Genomic DNA, 26,272 nt, shown 5'->3' on the forward strand with positions numbered 1-26,272 from the left:
GTAAAACACAGATCAGACTAGATGAAATAATGGTCTCTTCTGACCTTAAAAATCTATGAAACTAAGGCCTACATCTTCAGAGGTATTTAGGTGCCGTAGAGACACATGCTATTGTAAAGAGCAAAAGTGAAACCTGAACCTAAGAATGTCTGAGTTGGGTCAAAACTGTCCCTCTAGCCCAGTATCCTGTGCCAGATGCTTCAGAAAGAATGAACAGGGCAATTTATCAAGTGATCTATCCCATTGTCCAGTCCCACCTTCTGGTTGGCAGAAGTTTAAGGACACCTAAAGCACAGGGTTGCAGCCCCTGACAGCCTTGGCTAATAGCCATTGGTGGACCTATCCTCCATGAACTTAGCTAATTCTTTCTTGAACCCAGTTATATTTTTGGCCTTCACAATATCCCCTGGCAATGATTTCCATAGGTTGGGCAAAAAAGTACTTCCTTATATTTATTTTAAGCCTCTTGCCTATTAAGGACATTGGGTGACCTGGATTCTTGTTATGTGAAAGGGCAAGTAACACTTTCTCCACACCAGTCATGATTTTATAGACCTCTATCATATCCTCCCTTAGTCATCTCTTTTCTCAGATGAAGAGTCCCAGTCTTTTTAATCTTTCCCCATATAAGCGCTATTCCACACCTATCATTTGTTTCCCTTCTCTGAACCTTTTCCAATTCTAATGTATCTTTTTTGAGAGGTGTTGACATGATCTGCAGAGTTTGTGTGGCATATTTTCTGTCTTACCTGTCCTTTTCCAAATGATTCCTCCATTTAAGCACATTTTCAGAGAACTATCTACAATGCCTCCATGATCTTGTGAGTGGTAACAACTAATCCAAGTGGAGTTAAATGTTTGTAAGGGAATTTTATAACAAGGCAGCCATACTGCCTAGTGCACGCTCTTTCCCATTGTTTGAAATATGTTAATTTATCTAATACCAGTGTTGTCATTTAAAACACCACCAATTTTAATACTGGGAGTCCCAGGGAAACAGGCTAGGATGGAATATGCTTAGCAGTACCATAATTTGTCAACAGCGAATGATATTAGGACAATTAAGGCCAAGGTCCATTTACAAGTAGCAGTATTTACAGTTAAGGACAGAAGTTAGTGAAAAATAGAATATTCACCCATTAAGCAATGATATTACTTTGTTTAAAAACTTCAGTAACAACTTGCTGGAATTATTTATTTTGTGTTACAGGTTACTTCCCATAACCTTTACATTGTAATATGAAAATAAGAGCTGTAACATTCTAGTGGCAATGACCGTTAATTTGTTTATATGTAAATTTTACTTTTCATCCACTGTTAAATTGATACTATTACTAGTGTTAGGGTTATGATGTTTCCAAGTCTGAATCAGTTATGGTTGGTATATTTTTCCATATCATTCCTTAAGCAATGTGTGTGGGTCTTAAATAGTAACCCTTAAAGGTGGAAATGCTTATGTGTAGAAGGAGTTTGTAAGGCTATTGTACTGTGGCCCTATGAGTTAAAACTGGAAGCTTGCTATGTTAAGAAAACAGCCCTGAAGCTTACTCAGATTGTTGCTTAAAATTAACCCCCCCCTTCCCCACCCCCAATCACCTCTGTTTACTATGATGCTGCTAGCATTATTGGGTAGTTTTCTATGGCAGCAGGCTCCTGAATTCCACAGGATACGAGTAACAGACTCCACTCTCCTCAGAGGAGAGTTTAGGGTGTGTACTCACACCACTTTAAGAATAACATTTACAAATTAAAAGCACTTACTAACTCTTCCCCTTATTCCCAAAGAAGTTCACAGGCTGTCTTCACTGCAAAACATCCCTCAAGTAGCACAATAATTGTGTTAGCAGCAGATGAGTTGTGCTACCTCAAGCTGCAGCACATAGTCCCTCAGGCTAGCTGACAAATTAAAAGCATCAGCTGAAAGGGAAAGGAGAGAGAGATTCAGTTAAGGGATAACACTTGACTTGTAACTCTACAGTGAAGACTTAAGTTAAAAGTTAGTGTTAAAATCCCAGTATAGACGAGACAAGTTGTTGTTTTAAAATGTTAGCTGCTTGAGGCTATGCCCCAGCATTTGCCTCTAATAGTTTAAAACAACAACTTGCCTTGACTACACTAGGATTCAGTAGATTTTTGTCCTAGCATAGGAATAGTCAGTGAAAGAAGAGTGACTAACATCTCACATTACTGCAGAGATGTTGCAAACTCTGCCAGTGCACATTAGAATCCAGCATCAGGTGCCCTTCCCTCAATACCATGAACGGTGTCCAGTGGCTAGAGCCCTAGCCCAATCCATGTCTGTCACATTCTTCCTGTGTGACCTTGGGCACATTAATCACAGGTTCTTTTACAGCTGGAAAATTTAGTACTAATCTTCCTCAGAGGGGCTAAGATGAGTGTCAAGGATTACTACTCTGCAGGAGCAGTTTCACTAAGATTCACCCAGAAGGCTGAGAACACTTGTTTAAAAGCCACAGAATGAGACACAATATTTACAAATAGAATAAAACCAAAAAATTCATTCAATAAATGTGATTTTATTTGTCAATTTGGTTTTCTGATTAGATTTGTTTTGCATTTCTTCCACTGAAGACAAAATACAAACAATACAGCAATGTCTGCAAGGAACATTCATAAGATATCAGGTTTGATAAATATATATTTGCACAAGGTGGTTTCAGGAACAAGTCAGATGATAAACAGCTTGAAAAAAGTCACTACTGTTCAGTGCTTAAGCTCTGATTTAAAGAGGCAGCCTAATGGCAAATAAAACTACCCCATGGAGACAATTTAAGGAAGCTACCTTCTGCTTCAAAACACAACTAAGAGGACCTGAAAGTTCTGTTAGTCACATGCTAGTAGCCAGCACAGACTACCTGGCACTGTAATTTTGCAAGGAAGCTGTCTTAATTTTAACAAAACACAAAACAAAAACCATAGCAAGGCAGCCTAAGCACATGTCTGGCAGCCTAGACTGAGTTGCCAGACAGAAACTAAGTCCTAGCTATGATTTTATCAGCAGCATATGGAAGTTAGTCTGTCTAGCAAGGCAAGCATATAGGCTGCTGCACAAAACTTACACCTTCCTAGAACAAGACTAAACCTATAGTTCTGCAATAACTGTGCATTACAAAATTAGAGCTTCCTTAAGATTGACATCAATGGCACCAAGATCCTGGGTTTCTTAAGTCTTGGTAAGTAGCAATTGCTGACACCAAAGGATTGTTTTAGTAACTAAGGCAAGTTCCCCCCATTGTTTTTTCCAACAAATCTGAGGCCAGAGATTTTAAAACAATTAAGGCACTTGAAAAATGATTGCTTAATGAGCACATTTTCTAACATAAATCAAGATCAGTGTGAGACTAATTCAGTTACTGTGTAAAATTTTGCTAAAAATGCTTTAATCAACTCCAGGTTTAACTCTAGCTTTGTTTTCCTTAAGTCTCCTGTAGCCTTTTGCTGCAAGTTTCTAAGACCAAAATGTTAGACAGAGCTTTTAGAGAATTAGGCACAATACTAAATAAAACTGTTTTATGAAAAGTGGGAGGTCTTATTTGTCACATTATAGAAATAAGTGCATAGAGCATGTTCCTCTGCCCAAATTAAGTTATGAAACAATTTAAGGAGAGGGGAATGACAGACTAAATGATTTTACAATATAAGGCCAAGGATACACCATCCAATCCAGACAAACAGTGCTTGTTGGAAGTTGGGTGGTCAGTCTGTTTAATAAACCTGAGCTGACTGCCTGGCTTTTGTCAGGAGTACATTAACCTGAAATTCTCTGAAGGTACAGCACTGTCTGGTAACAATTTTATATAGCAAGTTTAGTTTTTTATGCAGCATAACAAAGTGAATGCTTTCCAAGGCAGAAGAGCATGAGGAAATAAAACTCACTGCAACTAAAATGCTTTTTCATTTACTTAAGTTATAAAACCCATACATTGCCATGACTTAATTAGTAATCATGCTGTCAATGTTTAAACACCCAGTTTAAGGTAAACATTTCAATCATGCAAGTCAGTGGCTGCATAAGGCTATAGAATTTCTTCAAAATGGGGATAAGGAACACCATCCATTTGAAATTTAGTCAATTTTAATAGTTAAAAAGTAGTTTTTCAAGTGCTGAGCCTGCCCAATCCATTTCCAACATTATCTTATATTGTTTCACTCCCATAGTGCTGCATCAAAGGCCCACACGAAGAGGAGGAGAAAGTGTTTGTAGGCAGTGGAGAACAGTGAAACTTACTATGCACAAAGCAAACTGTTTCTCTGTTCTAGTAATCTTGAACACCTCTAATAATAAGAGATAACATTTTTTCAGACAAATATGATTTAAGTTGGCGCTCTTTTGAAGTCAGGAATGTGAAATTATGCTATAGCCTTCCTATGCCTGCCTTGTTACAGGCCAGAAATAGTTTGAGACAAGTGAAAATTTAGTTCACCTTCAAAATTAGTCCAATATCCCAGTCCCTCATTCACAAAAGAAGTCAACCTCTCAAAAGGTCAGAAAATAAAATGTTAGCCATGTTTTTGTTGTAGTGAATGTTGAGATTGGAAGGGTGTACTCTGCTTTACTCTATTAGGCTAGTACTGCATCAGCCTTTAACTTTGATACAAATAAAAATGGCACAAGCATTTGAATTTGCAACCCTAACTTTCTCTCTTTAAGGCACTGGACTTTATTTCCTCTTACATGGAGGGGAAATATTCTACCACCCTTTCAGTTGTAACAACTAATGGCCAAATTTAAGAAATTAATGTGCAATACAATTCCTGGTTGGCATCTTTAATTCTCATATAGAAAAATATGGGTATAGCATTATTTTCTTCCAATAGGATATTTTATGAAGACAGTTTCTACTTCTACAAACCTTTGTTAACCTTCCTCGCAGTACACTACAAAAGCCACAAGCTAGCACAAATGGTATTTCACTCCCAGAAGTCAGTCACTGATAATTCATATGTTGATAAAATGATAGGGATACCGCACTTATGGTTGATTAAATTAGCCTCCACAATCATCATCATGAGATTGTCTACTCAAGACTGTTACCACTGAATACAAGAATCATTGAGAGTCTACATTTGGCATGTCAAGTTTAAAAAAAAAGAAAAGTCCCACAGCTGCAGCCACTAAGGAAAAACAAGAATCACAAGGACTCATGCAGCATATGGAGTACCTCTGCTGAGCCAGAGATGATTCATACCACCTCTTGCCAAGTACAGTGTTACAAAAATATCATCCTTTCAAAAAGTCTTCTTTTGGAGATTTAAAGGATATTCTGAACTGTGGTGTTCCATGTGGGACAGAGAATATATTTTGTTTCAGTGAACTACAGGAGTTGGGCTACTAGTCCATTGTAAAATGACAGGCTCTAGAGAGTATGATAGTTCCGATCTTTGGACTTGCAGAATTTATACAGGAAGAAGATTACAGCCTGCAGACCCAGAACAAGGACAATCCCACCAATGAAACTGGCAGCATCAAATGTAGACTTGTGAGGAGCTGGTTTAGGGGGACTCTCAGTAGTATGGGTTGTACCTGTTAAATAACAAATTAATAGATTATAGTTTAACAAGAGGATGTCACATTTACAGTAAATATTAGTACAGAATTTGGGGTTTTCCTTCTTGTACTATGAATCTGTTCAGTAAGAGGTTTGAGATTAAACACGGATTAAGAAAGCACAGTGTGTATGCCTGACAACCCCTAAGCATGACATTTGCCAACACAGTTCTTCACTTCCTTCCTTAGTACTCCCAGGTTTGAGGATCTAAGCAACATTTACAGCAATGGCTTTCAACCTGTGATCTGCAGCCTATATCTAAGATTTCCAAAGGGGTATGCACCTCTATCAGGACTCCCACAGAAGGCCAAAAACAATTTTCCTAATGAGGTGAAACCCTTTCTTCTGCTCCCCGCCCTAAGCTATTGGTTCTGCTCATATTTAGTGAATGACCTTACTAAAGTCAATAAAATCTCTGCTTGAATAGTCTCCCATCTGTTAAATAAAATCTTCTAGTAATGTGTAACTAAAAGATTTAGATCTACCTCATCACAACGCACAGGGCATTGTAGCCATCACCAAATGGATAGGCTTTTAAAAACTACCTCCCCCTTTTGAATATATTTCATTAGGTGGTATAATTTCAAGATCTAGCCTTTTAAGTTGGCTCCTATTGTTGTTGCCCAACACATGTTAGTGCATTGTTTCTCTACAACTGGTCCATGGATCAGCACCAGTCCCTGAAATCTCCTCAACACAGTTTAGGAAGGAGCAAGCCAGTCCCTGGTATTAAAAAGATTGAGAAACACTGCATTAGAGTATTATACCTTAACCCAGGGTGTCAGGAGTGCAATATTTTAACTCAGTCACCGGACTTCACAAGTTCCTCTCGTGAAGCTATTCTTAACATAGCTGAAATGAAGCCAAACTATTAATTTAGCCAATTCACTTATTTTGAAATTTCACTGAGCAGTGTTTGTTACTGTCAAGGCAACATCTCACAACTGATATTCCACCCTGATAAAAGGTGATTGTGGCATGCAAGATCATGACTTTCTGGCATACCTGCTGTTACTATTCTTCACTACTTCCTGTCACCTAAGTAACATTTTTATTTCCAAATAAGCTTTTTCAAATAGGAAGACTTAATTTTTTTTTAAAAAACTTAAACTGTGACAATAAAAGAAAAAAGTTACCTGGTGTACTGACTGTTGAGAGAACTGGAGTACTTGAAGCAGCAGATGAAGCAGCAGGTGAAGTTGCACTGGTGATGTTAGCTGTTTTGTAGAGAAACGTCTGTACATTTTGACCTTGGAAGTATCACTTTTGTAAGTTCTATTTTTGTAATTGCTTCAGTTTTTATAGGTTATCATCTCACTCAAGCAAGAACAACCACCCTTAAAAATGCAGACTATGTACACATAGAATAGAGGTACTTATGCTGTGAAGTTAAGTAAATTTTTTATAGACAAATTTGTGAGCTGTTACTACATGTATATTTAAAATTTAAGTCTTGCTGCAGTATAGTTACCTGAATACTTAAGGCTCTCAAGCTATTATAAATAGATTTAGTTCATTAGACAGTATAGTTCTTTGTGTGTGGAGCACTAACAACTGTGATATTTGAAACATCTAAAATATTTGAGACAACTCCCTCAGCTAGAAATCTGTTTCACTTACACAGTAGACCTTTAGTTTTATGAGCACTAATCTTACGAATAAGCAGTTATATGGACCAAATTTCCTGACTGGGAAAAAAAGTAAGTCACAACAAAAATGATGTAGATTAAGAACAAGTTGACTTCCCTTCATATTCCCATGTCTTCAATCACTGGCAATTCCTTTGTAGTGGTTTGTAGGACAAGACAGTTGTGCATTGTACCTACTTAACTGAGATGTTCAATTTTATTCCCAATTAGTTTGTAAAACAAGGGTTCTACCAAAGTTTGCTTAAAGTTATCTTACTTAGCCCAGTATCAGTTCATTACAGCAAATATTTCTTTTTTACCTGTGGTAGCATTAGCAGCTGTGGTAGCAGCAGTAGATGAATCTGTGGAATTGTGTGTAAAAAATAAAAACTTACAAGATTGTAACAAACATAAAACAGACTCCCATTTAAGGATAGTAAAATGCTTAATGGATTATGAAGGCTATTGTGAAGTAGCAAAAAGATTGGAAGAGAGTTCACTGCACTATAGTAACACTAAACTGTGGGAGCAGAATACCTCAAGCAAACAAAATTGAGACACGCATATAGTGTAATTCAAGCCAGAAACAGACTAACAGAGGCCAAGCCTGGACTCTCACCACAAAGCTCAGCACAAGTGTTATGGAACGTTCCAACCAGCTACCGCAGACTCTGAAGAGTTGCTGTGGCTAACTGGTGGGTGCACACCCAGGCTTTGGATCTGGAAACTGGGCAGGATATGTAAGATTTAGGCATCCAGTTCCCCTTTGTGTCTTCAAAAGTCTTCCCATAACAGTTCAAGTTCAATTTGGAGTGAGATTCCACAAGCAGGTATGCATTTGCTCTGGCTTGCTGGGTGATTAAAATATATATTGAAAGCTGGGACATCTTCAGTGGTCCAAAAGGCTGAGTTTAGATAAAGCTCTCCTTCCAGTGAGTACCAGAAAGTAAAACCTGAGCATACAGTCTAAGAAGCTGTTAGAACTTTTAAAAAAGAATTTGGTTAATAAAAGCAGTTTGCTATATATGTTCTAAGTACTGATGACAATGCATGTTATTTGGGGCAGCAGATTCATTAAGATTCCTTTCTAAAGGGGAAATTCCTGCCAAATTCCCAGGATACAATCTAACAGCTCTTGGATATGCAGGAGTCAAGTAATACTTGGTATAATGGGAGAAACAGGATCACTGCAAACCTAATAGGAACGGATTGGAGTTCTACTACTCATTTGACATGGTCATGTTAAACTGCCAGTTAAGTGCTGTTTTACTAGAAAGTGGTTTACTAAAAAGTGGCATTCTGGGGTTCCATATTCACCTTAGTGACTCCAGGGCAAATGCCATCAGTTTACAAAGAGGTTTTTCTAATTGCTAGTCCCTAAAACAATCTGAAATTAGAAGTGAAGTACAACGTTTTAGTCCTGGGTATTTTTAGTAAAAGTCACAGACAGGTCACAGGCTGTAAACAAATCTTCATGGCCCAAGAACCATCCATGACTTTTACTAAAAATACCAGTGAATAGAACTGGTGTGTCTGTGTGTGCGGCTGCCCAGGGCCCCCGTGGGTGCTGGAGGGGGGTTTGGCAGGGCCAGCACGCTCCCTACCTGGCTCCATGCTTATCCTCCCACCACCCACAGTAGCAGCTTGGGTGTGGGAGGGGCATAGGACAGGGTGAAGCAGGCTCTGGGTAGTGTTTACCTGGGGGTCTCCCTGGAAGCTGCAACATCCCCCTCACTCAGCTGCTAGGCAGAGGCATGGTCAGGCAGCTCTGCATACTACCTCCACCTGAAGGCACCTCCCTGCAGCTCCCATTGGTTGTGGTTCCTGGCCAATGGGAGCTGCGAAGCCAGCATTCTGGGCCTAGGCAGCTCGCAGAGCTGCATGGCCATTCCTCCACCTAGCAGCTGAGCAAGGGGGATGTTGCTGCTTCTGGGGAGACCCCCACATAAGTGCTGCCCAGAACCCACCTCACCCCATCCCATGCCCCAACCCCCTCCCACACCCAAACTCTGCTGTTGGGGGGTGGCCCAACTTGGATTTTTTTTTTTTTTTTTTTTAAGTGAAGTAAGCTCCTTAAAAGGCAACAATGTGTACGGTGTTAGCATACAAGAAAGCATATTTTACTCTTATAAATGTAAATCTAGGTTTAACTGGACAATTCTCTTAAAGCTTACATACTATACAGATTTATACAATTGGGGCTTATACAACTGATACAAGGTAGGTTAGTGGAGGCTGGTAACTACAGCGCTGGAAGTTGTAAAGAATAGGAAGACTGTCTCAAATAGAGGACTCTTAATGCAGTCTTTTCCAAGTTAACTTAAACAATATCCAGATACTTACAAAAACACTCTGAAATGGTAGTACAGTTAAGTCTTGTTGCATTTTCACAAGAAAAGTTTGATCCTGTCCAAAAAAAAGTGATATCAACGAGCGGTAGGAAAAGGTATTTTTATATTGACAATTTCTCAGAAATGAATATTATGCTTTATCAATTACAAATTATGTTATCTCATAAAACGTCTTAATGTTCTATGGGGGGATTCCCTGGGGATGTCAGTCTCTTGGCTATTAGAATTAAGACGATTTCAATGGACAAGATTTAATACATGTGAATGTGTTCCACCATTAATGACATTAAGTATGTTTTTGTAAAGCAAAAGTGAACAGTAACATTAACTCACATAAGCACTGTAAGCAATCCCTGTAATACCTCTTGAAATATATTCTACTTACAGATACCTGCTTATGTACCATTTTGAAAAAGGTATGTGGATATAAACAGTCAGACAAGTTTAAATAAAACATTAAAAGCACTATTTAGTTTACTGTTACTATGTTTGAAAAAAAACTAGGGCAAAAATACTCCAGGCCCAGTTCTGTGATACTGCACAATGACTTCCACCAAGAATAAATGGAAGTTGTGCGATATATCTAAAGCAGAATTTAACCTCCAATTTAAGAGGAATTCATATTTATCTGTTTTGATCAAACAGACAATCCATATTTACATAGCAATTTAGTGTTAATGTAACCTGTTGAGAAGTTTCAAGACATTTAGCACACTTATTTGTCCATAGTCCTCTCAAACAGGCTGTCCACAATGCTTCAAATTTTGTCAGAAAATTCTGGAAAGAGACTACATATACTGAATTTGTAGTGGAAAGAACCTTTTGAGAGCAACCCAAAACTGGGCTGGTAATGTTTGAAACTTGCTTTCCATTAACTATGGAGAGAGATCCTCCATAAGACCTTACATGGGTAGTCTACATAACCATGTATTATCCCATCACCACTACCCTCATTTCCTCCTCTTGTTCTAATTGTTTCATCCACTTCTGTGTTGCATGTTTAGAATCTAAACTCATTGGGGAGGGACTGTCTTAACACAATGTTTGATCAGTGCCCAGAACAATGGGATCCTAATTCTGATTATGTCTTCTGGGCACAATATAAAGAAATAGGCTAACTTACATAAAAGGATTGTCTACTGCCCAGTCTTCTCTTGGGGCACTTGAGATCAGGACTAGATTTAACAGTTCTGTGGGATAATCTCAAAAGGGACTGCAATGTTGGAATGCTTGTCAACTTTAACACGTCAAGGTCCATCCATAACCTCCTTACCAGCAAGACAAAGTAACTAGTTTACTGTCTTTTGAGAAGTCTGCTGCACAGTTAGTAGCTAAGATTTTCTATGGTGCTTCAGGTACTTTGGTTAGCAGGCCTTTAAAAATTCTGTATTTATTTGTATTTTGGGCATAATATTCAGCTGCCTCTGGGTAAGAATTTAAGATTAGTTTAACTTTCATGTTTAAGTGTTTGTAGTTTGTGTCCATTTCTGTTTTGGGATCTTAACAGTTTAGAACAATTTTAAGATAGTGTTGCTTTTCACTATGTTATCCACCAAAACAGAGAGTTACCATCCATCATCACCCCTTGTAAATGTTTGTGAAATCAGACCCAAAGACATATCTAGTTATTGAATATTAGTTTTTCCAGATGTTTACCTTGGCACTGACTCCACTTGCATTTTGGAATATCGTTATTAACACACTCACTGCAGGTTTTAAGATCTGCACAGCTGGCTGAAAAAAGGAAAACATTTAATTATGGGCCAGTTTATCATTATCAGAAGAGCAACTCTCTCAAAGATAATGGGATTAGTTTTCTAGCATTTTTAAAAATCACAGATCTCAGTTTTACTTATTAGCACCTATGAATTGAGGACCTCCATAACACCCTCAAAAGTGTTTACATATGAACTGAATCAACTCCCCAAAGCATCTTTATTTTCAGATAAGAAGCTGTAGCACAGAGAAGTGACATGCCTAAAATCACAAATCCCTGGCACAGAACCCAGATCTGTCAACACCTAGTCTTGCGGTCAACCCATAGGATTATCTTTTTTCCTCAAGTATTGTTAGTGACTCCAACTACACATGTATTAGGCTCAAGTAGATTCAAATGCACTTTACTCCTGGTCAACAATACTATTGCTATTCCAATGCCATGCCCCAGAAATGCCAATTATACCTTATGTAGTGGTCTCCAAATATATTTATTAAAGCTCATAAGCATCTAAATAGAGAACAAAAATGTACAAGAGCAAAAAGAACTAAGGGTATGCCTATACAGCAAATAAAAATCCACAGCAGGGTCATTGCAGTGGATTTGGATTCACAGGGCTGGGGCTGCTTCACTGCTATGTAGATGTGTGGGCTCAGGACTCTAGGATCCTGTGAGGTGGGAGGGTCCCAGAGCTCAGGCTCCAGCTGAGCCCAGAAGTCTACACAGCAGAGAAACAGCCCTAAAGCCTGAGCCCGAGCCAGCTGGTATGGCCCAGCCAGGGGTTTTTCTTTGATGTGTAGACGTACCCTAAGTCTGCCAACAAGACTTCAGAGGAGTATTTTGAACTCTCCTGAAAAATGATCCCTCACTCTCACAGATCTTGGGAGACACACCAGTCCTCACTTACAGACAGCCCCCCAACCTGAAGCAAATACTCTCTAGCAACCATACAACAAAAACACTAACCCAGGAACCTATCCTTGCAACAAAGCCCGATGCCAACTCTGTCCACATATTTATTCAAGGGACACCATCATAGGACCTAATCACATTAGCCACACCATCAGGGGCTCATTCACCTGCACATCTACCAATGTGATATATGCCATCATGTGCCAGCAATGCCCCTCTGCTATGTACACTGGCCAAACCGGACAGTCTCTACGCAAAAAAATAAATGGACACAAATCTGACATCAGGAATCATAACATTCAAAAACCGGTAGGAGAACACTTCAACCTCTCTGGCCACTCAGTAAAAGATTTAAGGGTGGCAATTTTGCAACAGAAAAGCTTCAAAAACAGACTCCAATGAGAAACTGCTGAGCTTGAATTAATATGCAAACTAGATACCATTAACTTGGGTTTGAATAGAGACTGGGAGTGGCTGGGTCATTACATATATTGAATCTATTTCCCCAAATTAAGTATCCTCTCACCTTCTTGTCAACTGTCTAAATGGGCCATCTTGATTATCACTACAAAAGTTTTTTTCCCTCCTGCTAATAGCTCAACTAATTAGCCTCTCACAGTTTGTATGGCAACTTCCAACTTATCTGTATCTTCTTACTCTATGTTCCATTCTATGTATCCGATGAAGTGGGCTGTAGCCCACGAAAGCTTATGCTCTAATAAATTTGTTAGTCTCTAAGGTGCCACAAGTACTCCTGTTCTTTTAACAGAAAATAAGAGTCAGTTAAAGACTTATGGGATAAAGCAACAAAACGGAATTAGTTAATGCTGGCCTAATTGGTATAAGCCCTCATTTGTTACAATTGTACCAAAAGAGCGTGGACATTTAAGCACATACAAGTAGCTGATAAAACAAGTATTAAAATTTGACTTTTCCATACTCTAGAACTCTATCCTGGCTCCTGAAGTGGACAAGTACTATACAATGCTATAGAGAACAACAGTCTAAGCATTAATAGGAATAATTGCAACTAGACCTGACAGCTGTGGATGGTAAGAGATGAAAACGTCCCTCAGGGTTCAAATGCCAAGGTTACTACATTGCAGAACTGGAAATCCTGAATACCAAGACTGATCTTTCCTTTCTGCTTAGCATGCATCTTCACTCATATGGGGTCTGTTACTAGTAGTTGGAGATAGTGGGGAGCAAAGATACTAGGTAACTGAAAACCAGGAATGGCTTATAGGACAGAGTCCACCCACTCTTACTGGGTTTCTCAACAGGTGTGACCTGATACTTCTGTTTTTGTAACTAGAGAGTCAGCTTGTCTAACTTCACCCTGCTTATTTTTTGGAATACTAAGATCTCTTAAGGTACATAGCATATGCAATGCTTGACTAAAAGTGATGTACTGTTTTTCTTGGAGAAACTAACGGCTTCTCCACCTGAGAGTGAACACATCTTTTAATGCTGAATCAGAAGTCCAGTTGTAATTAGAGATTATCCTTAGACTGGAACCAGACCAGAAATGTCCCATCACTTGGATATGCACCCATGTCCTATGTTGCTCATGTCTATCAAGATGTCAGTCAGCAATGGTTTCCACATTAAAGTATGCCACAGATACTACTGAGATCAAATCATCCAGCCTCTGAAGCTGAATCTGAGCAGACATCTGCTGACTCAGATAAATCCTCTGCCAGACTTCAAATGTACTGGATCCTGTCCTAGAACAAGAAAGCTTAGAGCCGAGCTTTGTCTTACAGCCCCAAGATACCTGCAGACATCAATCTTGAAACAGCAGCTCTTGCCACCATATAAATTAAAGGTAATTTATTACTTGAAGTCAAGGCATTCACCTGGCCTGAGTGACCTTTCACATTTCCTTGTGAAGAGACTTAGTCACACTAAGCCATCTGCACTGACATTTGGCAACGTAGACCTGGAAATCCACATTTTGAGGTGAAAGTATAGACTGGTAAATCCTTCAGCCACATGAAGGCTGCAGCAATGAAGCTCGGGATTCTAGGGTCTTGAATTCAGCCCTTTCTTCTGGATAAGGCTGCCTCAGAATTATGAGAGGGGTGTCTTACTCAAAGACATTGTTGCCTATTTCTCCACTTTCCAGGAAAAAGGGGTTCCTTACACCTTTTCATCTTTACCAGCTCATCAACACAATGTGAGGACACACCAATCCTATTCACATAGGAAAGCTGGTCCAGTTACCCATCAATGACTGTCACAATTCCTAGAGAGGCATGGATCCAAAAAAATCAGTTCAGTCTGCAGGTTCTCCTCTTCTGTAGAGATTGTGACAAAGTTCCTCCTCTGTCTTGGTGGGTCCTGCGCTTATTGGTGGATTTGCTTACCTCAGAGGTTCACAGCAGCCCTCAGTTTGGCCACTTCGTGGCTCAAATCTGCTGTTCACTCAGTTAGCCTCATCACTGGCCAGCATAGGGAAAAGGAAGAAGAACAATCCCCGCAGTCTCTGCTGATCCACCTAGAGAATCGGGGAACAGGCCAGAGACCTTCCCCTCTGATGGAAGCCACAGTCCAGGTCAATTCCTCTGGTATCAAGTAGAGAGTTGGGGGGGATGGAGGGAACCTGGGCCCACCCTCTACTCCAGGTTCCAGCCCAGGGCCCTGTGGATTGCAGCTGTCTACAGTGGCTCCTATAACAGCTACAAGTCCCTGGGCTAGTTCCCCATGGCCGCCTCCCAACACCTTCTTTATTCTCACCACAGGACCTTCCTCCTGATGTTTGATAATGCTTGAACTTCTCAGTCTTCCAGTAGTACGCCTTCTCACTCTCAGCTCCTTGCACACACACCACAAACTGAAGTGAGCTCCTTTTTAAACCCAGGTGCCCTGATTAGCCTGCCTGTCTTAATTGATTCTAGCAGCTTCTTGATTGGCTGCAGGTGTTCTAATCAGCCTGCCTTAATTGTTTCCAGAAAGTTCCTGATTGTTCTGGAACCTTCACCTTACCCAGGGAAAAGGGACCTACTTAACCTGGGGCTAATATATCTGCCTTCTATCACTCTCCTGTAGCCATCTCGCCTGACCCTGTCACAAGATGTATATGGCTAATGACTATACCCTGAATAGAATCAGAATAGCACTCATCTTCAGATACTTCGCCTTAATGCCACACAAACAGCTTGGCACAGCACTTCAATGGAGATGGCAGGACAGAAGTTGCTGCCAAAATAAGGCATCTGAGAACAGCTTTGTTGAGGTTCTCGGTGCAGACAGCATTCTCTTTAGACTACACCATCTTTTTGTTCTGTTTGTACATTGCTTATCAGATAGGGACCCAGTCCATGACCAGGGGTTTCAGACACCACTGTAGTACAAATATTGGAATAATAAAGTTGTGTCTGCCTGACCACTGTGGTACAAGTATACCACTGCATCATCTCAAAAATGGAACTGTCAACTTTGACCCTGAACCTGAATGACTGGAATAATTCAGTCAGAACGAGTCAGATCTTCAGATGCCATCCCAGGTTTCACAAGAGTTCTCTAAAAGGTTTCACTTCGGGGCTCCATGAAGTCAAAAGCAGCAATGAACTCCACAGAGCCTCTTGATTTCAATGCTTCTGCAGAGAAAGCTTCTCATCTCAAGAGGAACCGAAGCTCAGTACTATAGACTTAACTGACAAAAACTGCAAGTTCATAAGGTGCTGCTGACCTGCTTACATGACACAACTGGAGTAGATAATGCTACAGTGGTTTCAGCCACTCTTCAGTTTGAGGAGTGACTGGAAACTGCTCCAATATCAAAACTGTTCACTTAAAGTCCCACGTGGATTTACCCTGTCCTCTTATGCTGAAGAGGATGATGCACATCATATCAGGACACAGAATTACTGGCAGAAGTAATACAAAAATACCAATTATATGAACAGTCAATATGATTTTACCATATTAATGACTCATGTCCAGTCTCATTTTGTTTCAAACAAAGCTATAATGGCTTTTAAACATTTGACTGTATAAACAGCACTAATTTTGTCCATGTGATTACACATGCTGTACTTGGATCTACTACATTTAACTATTTATAAATAGAAGTCATATTTTTATTATGATCTTTTAAATACATTAAGTACTGAAATTCTCACCCATAGACATCTCTGCCTTATATTTCCCTAAATCTGATGTACCAAAACCAGTATTGAAGTGATTAAAAACATGGTAATCTAGTGGATTAAGCATAGGATTAGCAATAGTGAGCCTTGGTTTCTAATGCCACTGAATTCATGTGAGGCTTTGACAAATCACTTCCCCCACAGGCAAGTACTAATATTTACCTTTCGTACAAGGTCATTCTGAGAATGAATGTTTAAACGAAATATTGGATAGGACAATCTTCAAGTAATTATAGTTAAGGCTACAATTTTGTTAGGGATAATTTTAGGTAAAAGTCAGGGACAGGTCATGGGCAATAAACACAAAATCACAGAAGCCTGTCCTGATTTTTACTAAAAACATCCCTGACAAAATGGGGAGGGAGGAGGGCCCAGCACCCCGCCCCCCACGCCCACTTCAGAGGCTGGGAACTGCAGGAACCCCCATTGCCCAGTGGCTGGGAGAGGCAGGTGTCTCCCGCTGCCCACAGTGGCAGAAGAGCTGCGGGGGGAGGCCCTCCTGCCCCTGAGCAGCTCTGGGGTACCTCTGCTGTCGCCAGCTGCAAAGCTGTGCCTCCCCCTCCTCCTGTTCGTGGCCATTGAGCAGCTCTGGTGTCCCTCTGTCACTGGCAGCCGCGAGGTGGCCCTGGCTGTGCACAGCAGCTGAGCCACTGCAGGGGGGACCCCTGCCAGCAGCAGTGACTAGGCAGCTCAGGGGTCACCACTGATGGCAGGTCGATCAGTTGCAGGGGCTCCCGCCACCCACAGCTTCTGGGCAGAGGCTGTGGGGTCCCCCGCTGCCAGCAGCCGCTAGCCAAACCCCTGACATAATCTTAGCCTTAATTATAGTGATGCATTTCCTTGATGTAGGGAGTGCCAATTAACACTTACATAAATAAATACTATATAACAACATTAAGTTATCTAGAAACATGCAATAAACTATTGTAGATTTGAGTACCTGGCTATCAAAAACTCCAGCGTGACAGTTTATTCTCCTGACTACTCAAGAACAGGATCTGTAGCTGGTTACTCAGTTTTGCTGCGCTATTTCCTCCCAGTGGTCTTTGCACTTTTTTATACCAACTATAAATCACGGCTTCGGGAGGCAGATCTGGGCATTTACTGCCCTGGGTTAATCAAATCTGTTAAGTGGCTCTGCTTGTCCTCCTCCTGCCGTAGCAGGGGGAGCAAATGCTGCAAGCGGCGATTAACACCAGCAAGCTGCGCTTTCGGGAACTGGATCCAACACCAGAGTAAAAAAAGCTGAGTGCGCGTGCAACGGAGCCGGCTGCCGCCGAGTCTCCTGGGCAGCGCGCCGCGGTGGGGGGTGGGAGGGCAGCGCAGGGCATTGGGGAATCACGGCGACAGAGGCGAGCTTAGGGAGACGCCCCCCAGCCCGTGTAGCTGCGCCGGTCACCCAGGGCCCCCCGCACTGGGGCGCTCCGGCTGCACTGGGCCCTGTCAGCGCCCGGCCCGGGGACGCGCTTCCCACCCCGCCTCACCCCGGCCTGGGAAGGCGCGAACTCCTGCTGGGCGCCGGGGCATTGGCCCGCCGCAGCGCTCGACTCGCGGGGTGGGGGGCGGGTGACCCCCGCCGCTTACAACCCCCGGCCCCAGGAGGAGCCGCCCCAGGCTCGCCACGGCACCCCCAGCTCCCGCCTCACCTGCCGCCGCCGCCGCCCACCACAGCAGCAGGGCCAAGCAAGCCGTGGCGAGCAGGACCCTCGGCGTCCGGCCCATAGCTCGGTGTCTGGCTGACGGGGCGACTCCGAACCCTCCGCGACCAGCCCCAACGACGCTCGCTCTGCAGCTCCGAGCCCAGCTACGTCACGTGAGCAAGTGGGAGGGGCGTGGCGCTGACCTCTTACGTAGCAGTGACTGGCCCCGCCCTCGCTCAGGATTCGGTGCGTCCATTCGCGGCTCCTCACCCTCCACCCCTCGAGTACATGGACCAGTCCCCCAGCCGAGCACCAGGGCGGGGGCAGAACACGCCCCCTCGGCACGTGACCGCATCCCGTGATGGCCGTCCCGCCCTCGCTCAGGCGCTCCCACGCCGCTCTAGCCTCCGCGCGTCACTGCCGGGGGCTGGTGAGAGGGTGGGACAAGCCCTGACCCGCCCCACCCCCGCGCGCTGCGCGGAGCGGGCGGGGCCAGGGAGGGAGTGGGCGGCGAGGTGGAGGCGCTGGCTGCCGGGTCCAGCCTGTCAATGTGAGGAGCCCCCAGTACGCTCCGAGCACGGGGGCCGTAGGGCCAGTGGAGCAGGAGAAGGGCGGGGAGGGGGGCAGCTGAGGCTCCGCAGAATCCACCTGCGCCCCCCTTTTAGCGCCACGTTGTGCACAGACTTACACCGTGTTCAGCCCATTAACGTCCGCGGGAGCTGCAGGGGTGTGAACGAGCGTAGGCCTTGGCTTTTGTCCGCTGGCGCCGCTCACACCTCTCCACGTACCTAGCTGAACACCTGTCCAGAGTGCAGGCGCTAACCCACCCCAGGCTGCATCGTTCCAAGGTTTGTTCTCTCACCGCCATCATTCGTCGTTGTAAGAATGCCAGGGACCAGCTCCCCTTAGGCCCATCCTCCCACGGTGGAGCGGGGAATGCCTTGCAACACTCTAGTGAGGGTCAGGGCTCATATCTATAACAGGTAGAGGAACTATTCAGAGGCAGTTTAGTAAAATAAGTATTTAAAAAACTAATGTACACAATGCATCCCCCCCCCCCCCGCCATGTGAGATTTGGAAAACAGACAGGAAACCTCTTAAAATAAGGCTGCCACTCCATTACTTGTCAGTTTGACTCCATGTTTTTCTCCAAAGTTTGTAGGAAGGAGAGCAGTGCAAGGGAAGAAGTGTTCAGCTGATAATGTGAATACAGCCAGGAATGTTCTCCTGCACAGAATCCCATTCAAGCCTTATGTCCAGTTGTAATTTAGTGTAACCAGCTGCAGATTCTTAAAAGGGAGACGGTTCCTAAAACCCAAAAGTGAGACAGGTTAAAATGCAGCAGTTCTCTATCCCCCCTCCACAGCCACCATCTGTAGGCCACCCACACAAGAGGTAACAGCCACCCTGTGCTTGGACCAGGTCCAGAACCCCACTCTTCAAGCCCTCTACTTCAGTTAATAGTCCTTATTTTTTTTATTCCTGTGCCAGGGCTTCTACACTTCTGGCAATTCTCCATTCCCCTTGCAACTCTTCTTTCCTAGCCTGCAAGACAGATCCCCACAGGGTCCCACTCCCCAGCTTCCCCCTTTCATCTGCAAATTACATCCCTGCTGAGCAGCTTCTCATGGGAACCTCTCTCCAAAATCAACCCTCCTTTCCTTGGCTGAACCTTCCTTAACTGACCTGGTTCATCCTTCTTTACTTTAAGGGCTTCTGCACAAACCTGATAATCAGCAGGGTTCCCTAGCTCTGGCCATTTTCTCCCACAGTTCTCATCAGTTCTCTCTGCCAGCTATCAACTAGGATATTATCAGGTCTCATGTAACTACTGAAAGCTCCCTGCTCCTCCTTCCTACTCTCTTTTCTCAACTGTTGACTGGATCTTTATAGAGGACAGATGCCTTCTATCAGGAGCCATCCAGAGGCCACTAACTAGTCATAGGTGAACTGGACACATTCCCTCTTAAAGGTGCCAATCACACTCGGACAATCCCCCATGAGTACTTCATACTAAAGGAATTAATGTAGTTTATATAAATAATTTTGCAAAGGAAAAATGTGCTTAATGGGCATCTCTTGTTACTGAAGAGAAACAAACACTATTTAACAAATAATTTCCCACTCATTTTTCTTTTAGGTAGAAAATTTATTAACTGGTCCGTTTCAATTTTGGCATAGAACGAAACAGTGAAGATAATAATTCTAAAGTCAAGTTACAGTGGGAAATGTTATTGGTTCTGATTGCCAGAATCCAAATATGAACACAAAAGTCATTTCAGGATAGCGGCCGTGTTAGTGGGTACTCCTTTTCTTTTTGCAGATATTGCCACAAGTACTCCTTTTCTTTTTACAAAAGTAATTGTTATACTTAGGTCTTAGAAATTTTCATCTGTTGATTTCAGAGTGCTTTACACAGGAAGGTAAAGTAAAAATTCAAAGACTCTTTTGCCAGTTGTAGATATGTTAGAGAGATTTTAATGGTTATGGATTATCTTTGTTGAGATTCTAGAACACTATTTCATTTTCCACACTCTTGCCATCCATTTGCCAGCTTCTGCTGAAACCATCTGCTGTCACTACTCCTGTACTATGCCTAAGAGAGATCTTTCATCTCAGAAATTACTACTATGGCAATTGGCAACAAAAGAGTTGTGTGTTTAGTCTCATGAGTCATAAATGAAGGTTTTTTACACCCTTTAGATAAACATTGACTTCTTTATGTGGAACTTTTACACTCATTGAAACCATATCTACTCATTGCTATTTGCAAAATCTCTTGGATAATAGGGTATAGTTTATAAATTTCCTGTTTTGGTGTAATTTTAGCATTTTAATGAGTTCAGTTGGGTCCAAATATCTGAATAATTTGATACAATCTGTAAACAAAATAATTAAATATATGTCTAGGGCCTGGGTCTAATTTTATGTACACCGGTTTTACTCTGGTGTAGCTCCACTGACTTCAGTGGTAACTCTTGATTTATACTGGTATAAGTGAGATCAGACCTCTGATATTCAGAGACCACCCAGTACCACCCTTATGTTGAGTTGTACCTTACCTCACATGCACTGATTTTAATATTACTACCAGTGGCATGAGGTATGACTTAGCGTGACTCAAGAATGGCAGAATTGGGCCAAAGGTAAATAATTGTGTCCACTCATCACAATCAATCAATAGCAAATTCAATTATGAAGTAGTGCTAATTGGTGTTCTACTTAACAGGATTATTTATAGTGCAGCCTACAGTAATGTAATCTCTCACTGGACATCCATATTTACACAATAATTTGTATAGCTATATAATGGCATAATGTTAAATTCCCAAGCCCATTAGTATATTCATGTAAGAATTTGTGTGTGAACAAGCCATGAACATGTTCAGAATAGAAAAAATATCAAGCTAAAAAGTTTAGATGTATAAAAATGCGATTTTAGATTAAAAAGCCTACAAAATCTATAAAAGGCTGGTCAGAAACATATGCATTTTTACACATTACAGTAGGAAGGTAAATTGGCTTGTAATCAAGGCACAAGAATGCCACAGTTAATAATTTTACATTCTACTACAGGTCTTTCATTGTACGTAGATACATCTTCCAGTTTCTGAAGAACTTCTGTACCTTCAATCAGCTGTCTAAAGTAAAGGGGGAAATTATATATACATAAAAAGTCAGTAAAATTATGATTAAGTATCTGATCACTGCCATAAAGCTCTACAGTTTTAGTAATCTATTTGACCATTTGAATTCCATGGTAATCATTTTCCACTACAAGTTATGTTAAATGTGCATGATTTAACAAAAATGTAGGACCATACATATGTATAGATGATACATATGGGTAGAGGATCAGGAAAATACATCAATAATTTAGTAGCGAATACAACTGTGTTAACTACCTTCAGTGCCAGTCAGAACAAGTAAGTTAGAAACCCTGAATTCCTTCTATTAGGCTATAACAACATAATTATAGTTTTCTCAATATGGCTGTCTCTTAAAATAAAGGTTTCATGCTTTATATGTTCTTTTCTTTATAGGATTGTTCTTCACAGCAGACTAACATTCCAGCTGTTTCCTCTGAAAATATCCCAATATTTAGCATTTTAGGAGATAGAAAAATGCTATACTTTGAGGTAGCTGTAATTATTCAAAGCAATAAACGTTGCAGCGTGTAGATACCTTTCCAGATTTTTGTGGCTACAAGTGTCCATGATATCTAATACTCTTCTTCCATTTCAAGAAAAAAAAGGTCAAGAGGAATACTGTCAGAAATTGTTCTGCATTTAATTAAAATGGTTTAGTCTCCCCCCAGCCCACACACACACACTTTTTGAAGTCTTAGGTCAGTTTTCTTCTTAATTAATCTGAATCATGACACCAATACAACAATGTACAATTCCTACACTGTCTAAACTGTCTTGAGCTGCAATATGTAGGGTTCAGTCTTATAAGACCCTGTGTTAAACTGTGCACACACGGGTTTGCTAGCAGTTCATGTAGAGAATCTGTACCTTATCTTTGGCACAGGTGTTGTGGAGGAGGGGAGGACATGTTAGAAGATTGTGAATGGATCATTGATGTGGAACTTGTATCCAGGACAGGCCAATGAAGTATGCCGTAGCTATTTTAATGTAAAAGTTTCTATTGCTATTGCAGAATTCTGTTGTATACCTGTGGAAGGCCAAGGTGTAAGGAGTGGTGTGCCAATTTATAGCACGGAAACTCCATATAATGCTGAACTGCCCTCTTGACACCTTATGGCCACTCTTGCTGGAGTAAGCTCCTAGTATGTTTATACATTGGGCAATATTATAAGAGCAGTGCTTGAAATTTCCTGTGCTTTTAAAGTAGGGAGTTCCTGGTAAGCTAACAAGACACTACAGGTTTCAGAGTAACAGCCGTGTTAGTCTGTATTCGCAAAAAGAAAAGGAGTACTTGTGGCACCTTAGAGACTAACCAGTTTATTTGAGCATGAGCTTTCGTGAGCTACAGCTCACTTCATCAGATGCATACCGTGGAAACTGCAGCAGACTTTATATACACACAGAGAATATGAAACAATACCTCCTCCCACCCCACTGTCCTGCTGGTAATAGCTTATCAAAAGTGATCATCAAGTTGGGCCATTTCCAGCACAAATCCTAGAGCCTTAATAATGCGTTGGAGGGGTTTTAGTTGGGGGCTGAAGGTGACGGTTAGTGGCCTTCTGTTATTTTCTTTGTTAGGCCTGTCCTGTAGTAGGTAACTTCTGGGAACTCAGGGAAGAAGTTACCTACTACAGGACAGGCCTAACAAAGAAAATAACAGAACGCCACTAGCCGTCACCTTCAGCCCCCAACTAAAACCCCTCCAACGCATTATTAAGGATCTACAACCTATCCTAAAGGATGACCCAACACTCTCACAAATCTTGGAGACAGGCTAGTCCTTGCCTACAGACAGCCCCGCAACCTGAAGCAAATACTCACCAACAACCACATACCACACAACAGAACCACTAACCCAGGAACTTATCCTTGCAACAAAGCCGGTTGCCAACTCTGCCCACATATCTATTCAGGGGACACCATCACAGGGCCTAATAACATCAGCCACACTGTCAGAGGCTCGTTCACCTGCACATCCACCAATGTGATATATGCCATCATGTGCCAGCAATGCCCCTCTGCCATTTACATTGGTCAAACTGGACAGTCTCTACGTAAAAGAATAAATGGACACAAATCAGATGTCAAGAATTATAACATTCATAAACCAGTCGGAGAACACTTCAATCTCTCTGGTCACGCAATCACAGACATGAAGGTCGCTATCTTAAAACAAAAAAACTTCAAATCCAGACTCCAGCGAGAAACTGCTGAATTGGAATTCATTTGCAAATTGGATACTATTAATTTAGGCTTAAATAGAGAGTGGGAGTGGCTAAGTCATTATGCAAGGTAGCCTATTTCCCCTTGTTTTTTCCTCCCCCCCCCGATGTTCTGGTTTAACTTGGATTTAAACTTGGAGAGTGGTCAGTTTGGATGAGCTATTACCAGCAGGAGAGTGAGTTTGTGTGTGTATGGGGGTGGGGGGGGGGTGAGAAAACCTGGATTTGTGCTGGAAATGGCCCACCTTGATTATCATGCACACTGTAGGGAGAGTGGTCACTTTGGATGAGCTATTACCAGCAGGATAGTGAGTTTGTGTGTGTGGTTTTTGGGAGGGGGGTGAGAGAACCTGGATTTGTGCAGGAAATGGCCCAACTTGATTATCATGCACATTGTGTAGAGAGTTGTCACTTTGGATGGGCTATCACCAGCAGGAGAGTGAATTTGTGTGGGGGGGTGGAGGGTGAGAAAACCTGGATTTGTGCTGGAAATGGCCCAACTTGATGATCACTTTTGATAAGCTATTACCAGCAGGACAGTGGGGTGGGAGGAGGTATTGTTTCATATTCTCTGTGTGTATATAAAGTCTGCTGCAGTTTCCATGGTATGCATCCGATGAAGTGAGCTGTAGCTCACAAAAGCTCATGCTCAAATAAACTGGTTAGTCTCTAAGGTGCCACAAGTACTCCTTTTCTTTTTGCGAAGACACTACAGTGTAGAATTAAAGTCAGATGCCACTGATTTAGACACATCCAATTAGAACTCATTTACTCATTTTTAGTTTGTTTTTTACGTGTTATATTGGTATGCTTTTTTTTTTTTTTTTTTTTTGCTTTTGAAATGCTGTACTCCTCTATGGTGCATGATAACCATCCTGGCATGAGAGTCTCATGCTTCCCCACGCTCCCAGTCTCTTTATGCTAGGAACCGCTAGCTGGGTAAAGGGATCTTAAAAGCCCCAGGGTGAAATCCTGCCTCCATTGAAGTCACTGGGAGTTTTGCCATTGTCTTCAATGGGTCCAGGATTTCACTCCTGGTTCTGGCTGGGGAAGGATTCCCCTGGCACAAGCAGGGCAGAGGCAGCTATAAGCTGCTTTCCCAGGACATCTTTGCAATCTTGGGAGGCTGCTTTTTCTTAGGCCAGGTCTGCGTTAGGAGTGCTTTGTAACTATAATTGTACTAGTATGCTGAACTGACAAAGTGCTTTTAGGGTGGATGTAGCTTATACAGGCATAACTATACTTTTTCCAGTATAGCTTATTCTAGCCTGCCAGAGTGAAACACACTATACCAGTAAGAGGGCAGTTTTGCAGGTATAAGTGTCTACACTAGGGATTTTTGCTGGCTCAGCTATGTCAGAAATAGCACCTCATCACAGCCCTGAACAACAGAGCTATGATAGCAAAAGTCTACTGTATAGACCTGGACATAGACAGGGCCCAGACCTGCCTTATGTTTTGCCAGGAGCCTCTCCAGCCCCTGGCATAGCTTCGGACTGCGAGGGTGCAAAAGTGGCTTAAACCTTCCACCCCTGAGCTGTGAGTTCTGTGCTGTGCCTCTCAGAGATGAATCTCAGTCGTGGACAATGGTATCTTAGAAAACCAGGAGTATTTTTTTTAAAACATTTTAAAATTATGTACCTGTAGTATACATACCCAAAAGCCACATATTTTTTATCCATATAGGGAGTTGGCTGTAGTGTGATATAAAACTGTGAACCATTGCTGTGACGTCCCTTGTTGGCCATCCCAAGAATCCCTTTTTTGTTGTGAGGAATGGAAAAGTTTTCATCTAGAAAGTTTACAGTAATAAATGATCAGATTTAGTTTGCCTTTTACTCACTGTTGCAACTGCTACAGCCCCATCTCTTCTACAACTCCTTTCTAGGCTCTTGCTTCCTTCTCCCTCTCCCCCATTCTTATTACTTTCTTTCCTATTATTTACTGTACATTGGGAGCCTTTCAGCAGGTCGCCCTTCAACTTTCCCCCAAGTTAGTGAATGGAAATGAAGGGGATTATAGCTTCCTTTGACTCTGGATCACTGATCCTTCCTAGATAAGATAGCTTCCTAGAAAGAGGTTCAGAAATAATTTTGGGTTATCCTGGAAAAAAACCCTAGTGATAAATATTCAAAATGTAATTGCTAACATGCAGCAGACTTTAATATTATGACAACTCTGCTATAGCATCTTTTATCTGAGGATCTCAGAGCACTTGAGAAACAACAGTGTATAGGCTGGTTAGTATTATTCCTATTCTATGGATGAGGAAACTGAGGCACTTAGAAGTGAATGGCCTGATTTTCAGTGGTGCTAAGTCCCCATAGTTCTGTGCCATAATGACTTGTCCTGAGTCAGATGGTAAGTCAACAGCAGAACCAAAAGTAGAACCCAGAACTGTTGACTCCAAGACTCTCATTCTGAC

At 41.9% G+C, this 26,272-nt stretch overlaps 1 protein-coding gene across 2 annotated transcripts; it reads right to left on the reverse strand.

Annotated features, from left to right (window-relative positions):
• Positions 1-2,517: 2,517 nt before the first annotated feature.
• On the reverse strand, positions 2,518-18,168 carry CD164 (CD164 molecule). 2 transcript variants are annotated; one of them, XM_084624329.1, is made up of 6 exons: positions 17,979-18,168; positions 11,206-11,283; positions 9,542-9,604; positions 7,519-7,560; positions 6,707-6,820; positions 2,518-5,545 (listed from the first exon to the last, which is right to left on the reverse strand). In XM_084624329.1, exons 1-6 carry the CDS (start codon positions 18,052-18,054, stop codon positions 5,379-5,381), a joined length of 540 nt encoding a protein of 179 aa, XP_084480455.1. In that variant the 5' UTR covers positions 18,055-18,168; the 3' UTR covers positions 2,518-5,378. The 2 variants fall into 2 exon arrangements, with proteins under 2 accessions (XP_084480455.1, XP_084480456.1); XM_084624330.1 differs by having other exon boundaries at positions 6,707-6,787; positions 17,979-18,167.
• Between the last annotated feature and the right edge of the window lie 8,104 nt (positions 18,169-26,272).

This window comes from Lepidochelys olivacea, assembly GCF_965140295.1.
Source record: "Lepidochelys olivacea isolate rLepOli2 genome assembly, chromosome: 3".
NCBI classification, from domain to species: Eukaryota; Metazoa; Chordata; order Testudines; family Cheloniidae; genus Lepidochelys; species Lepidochelys olivacea.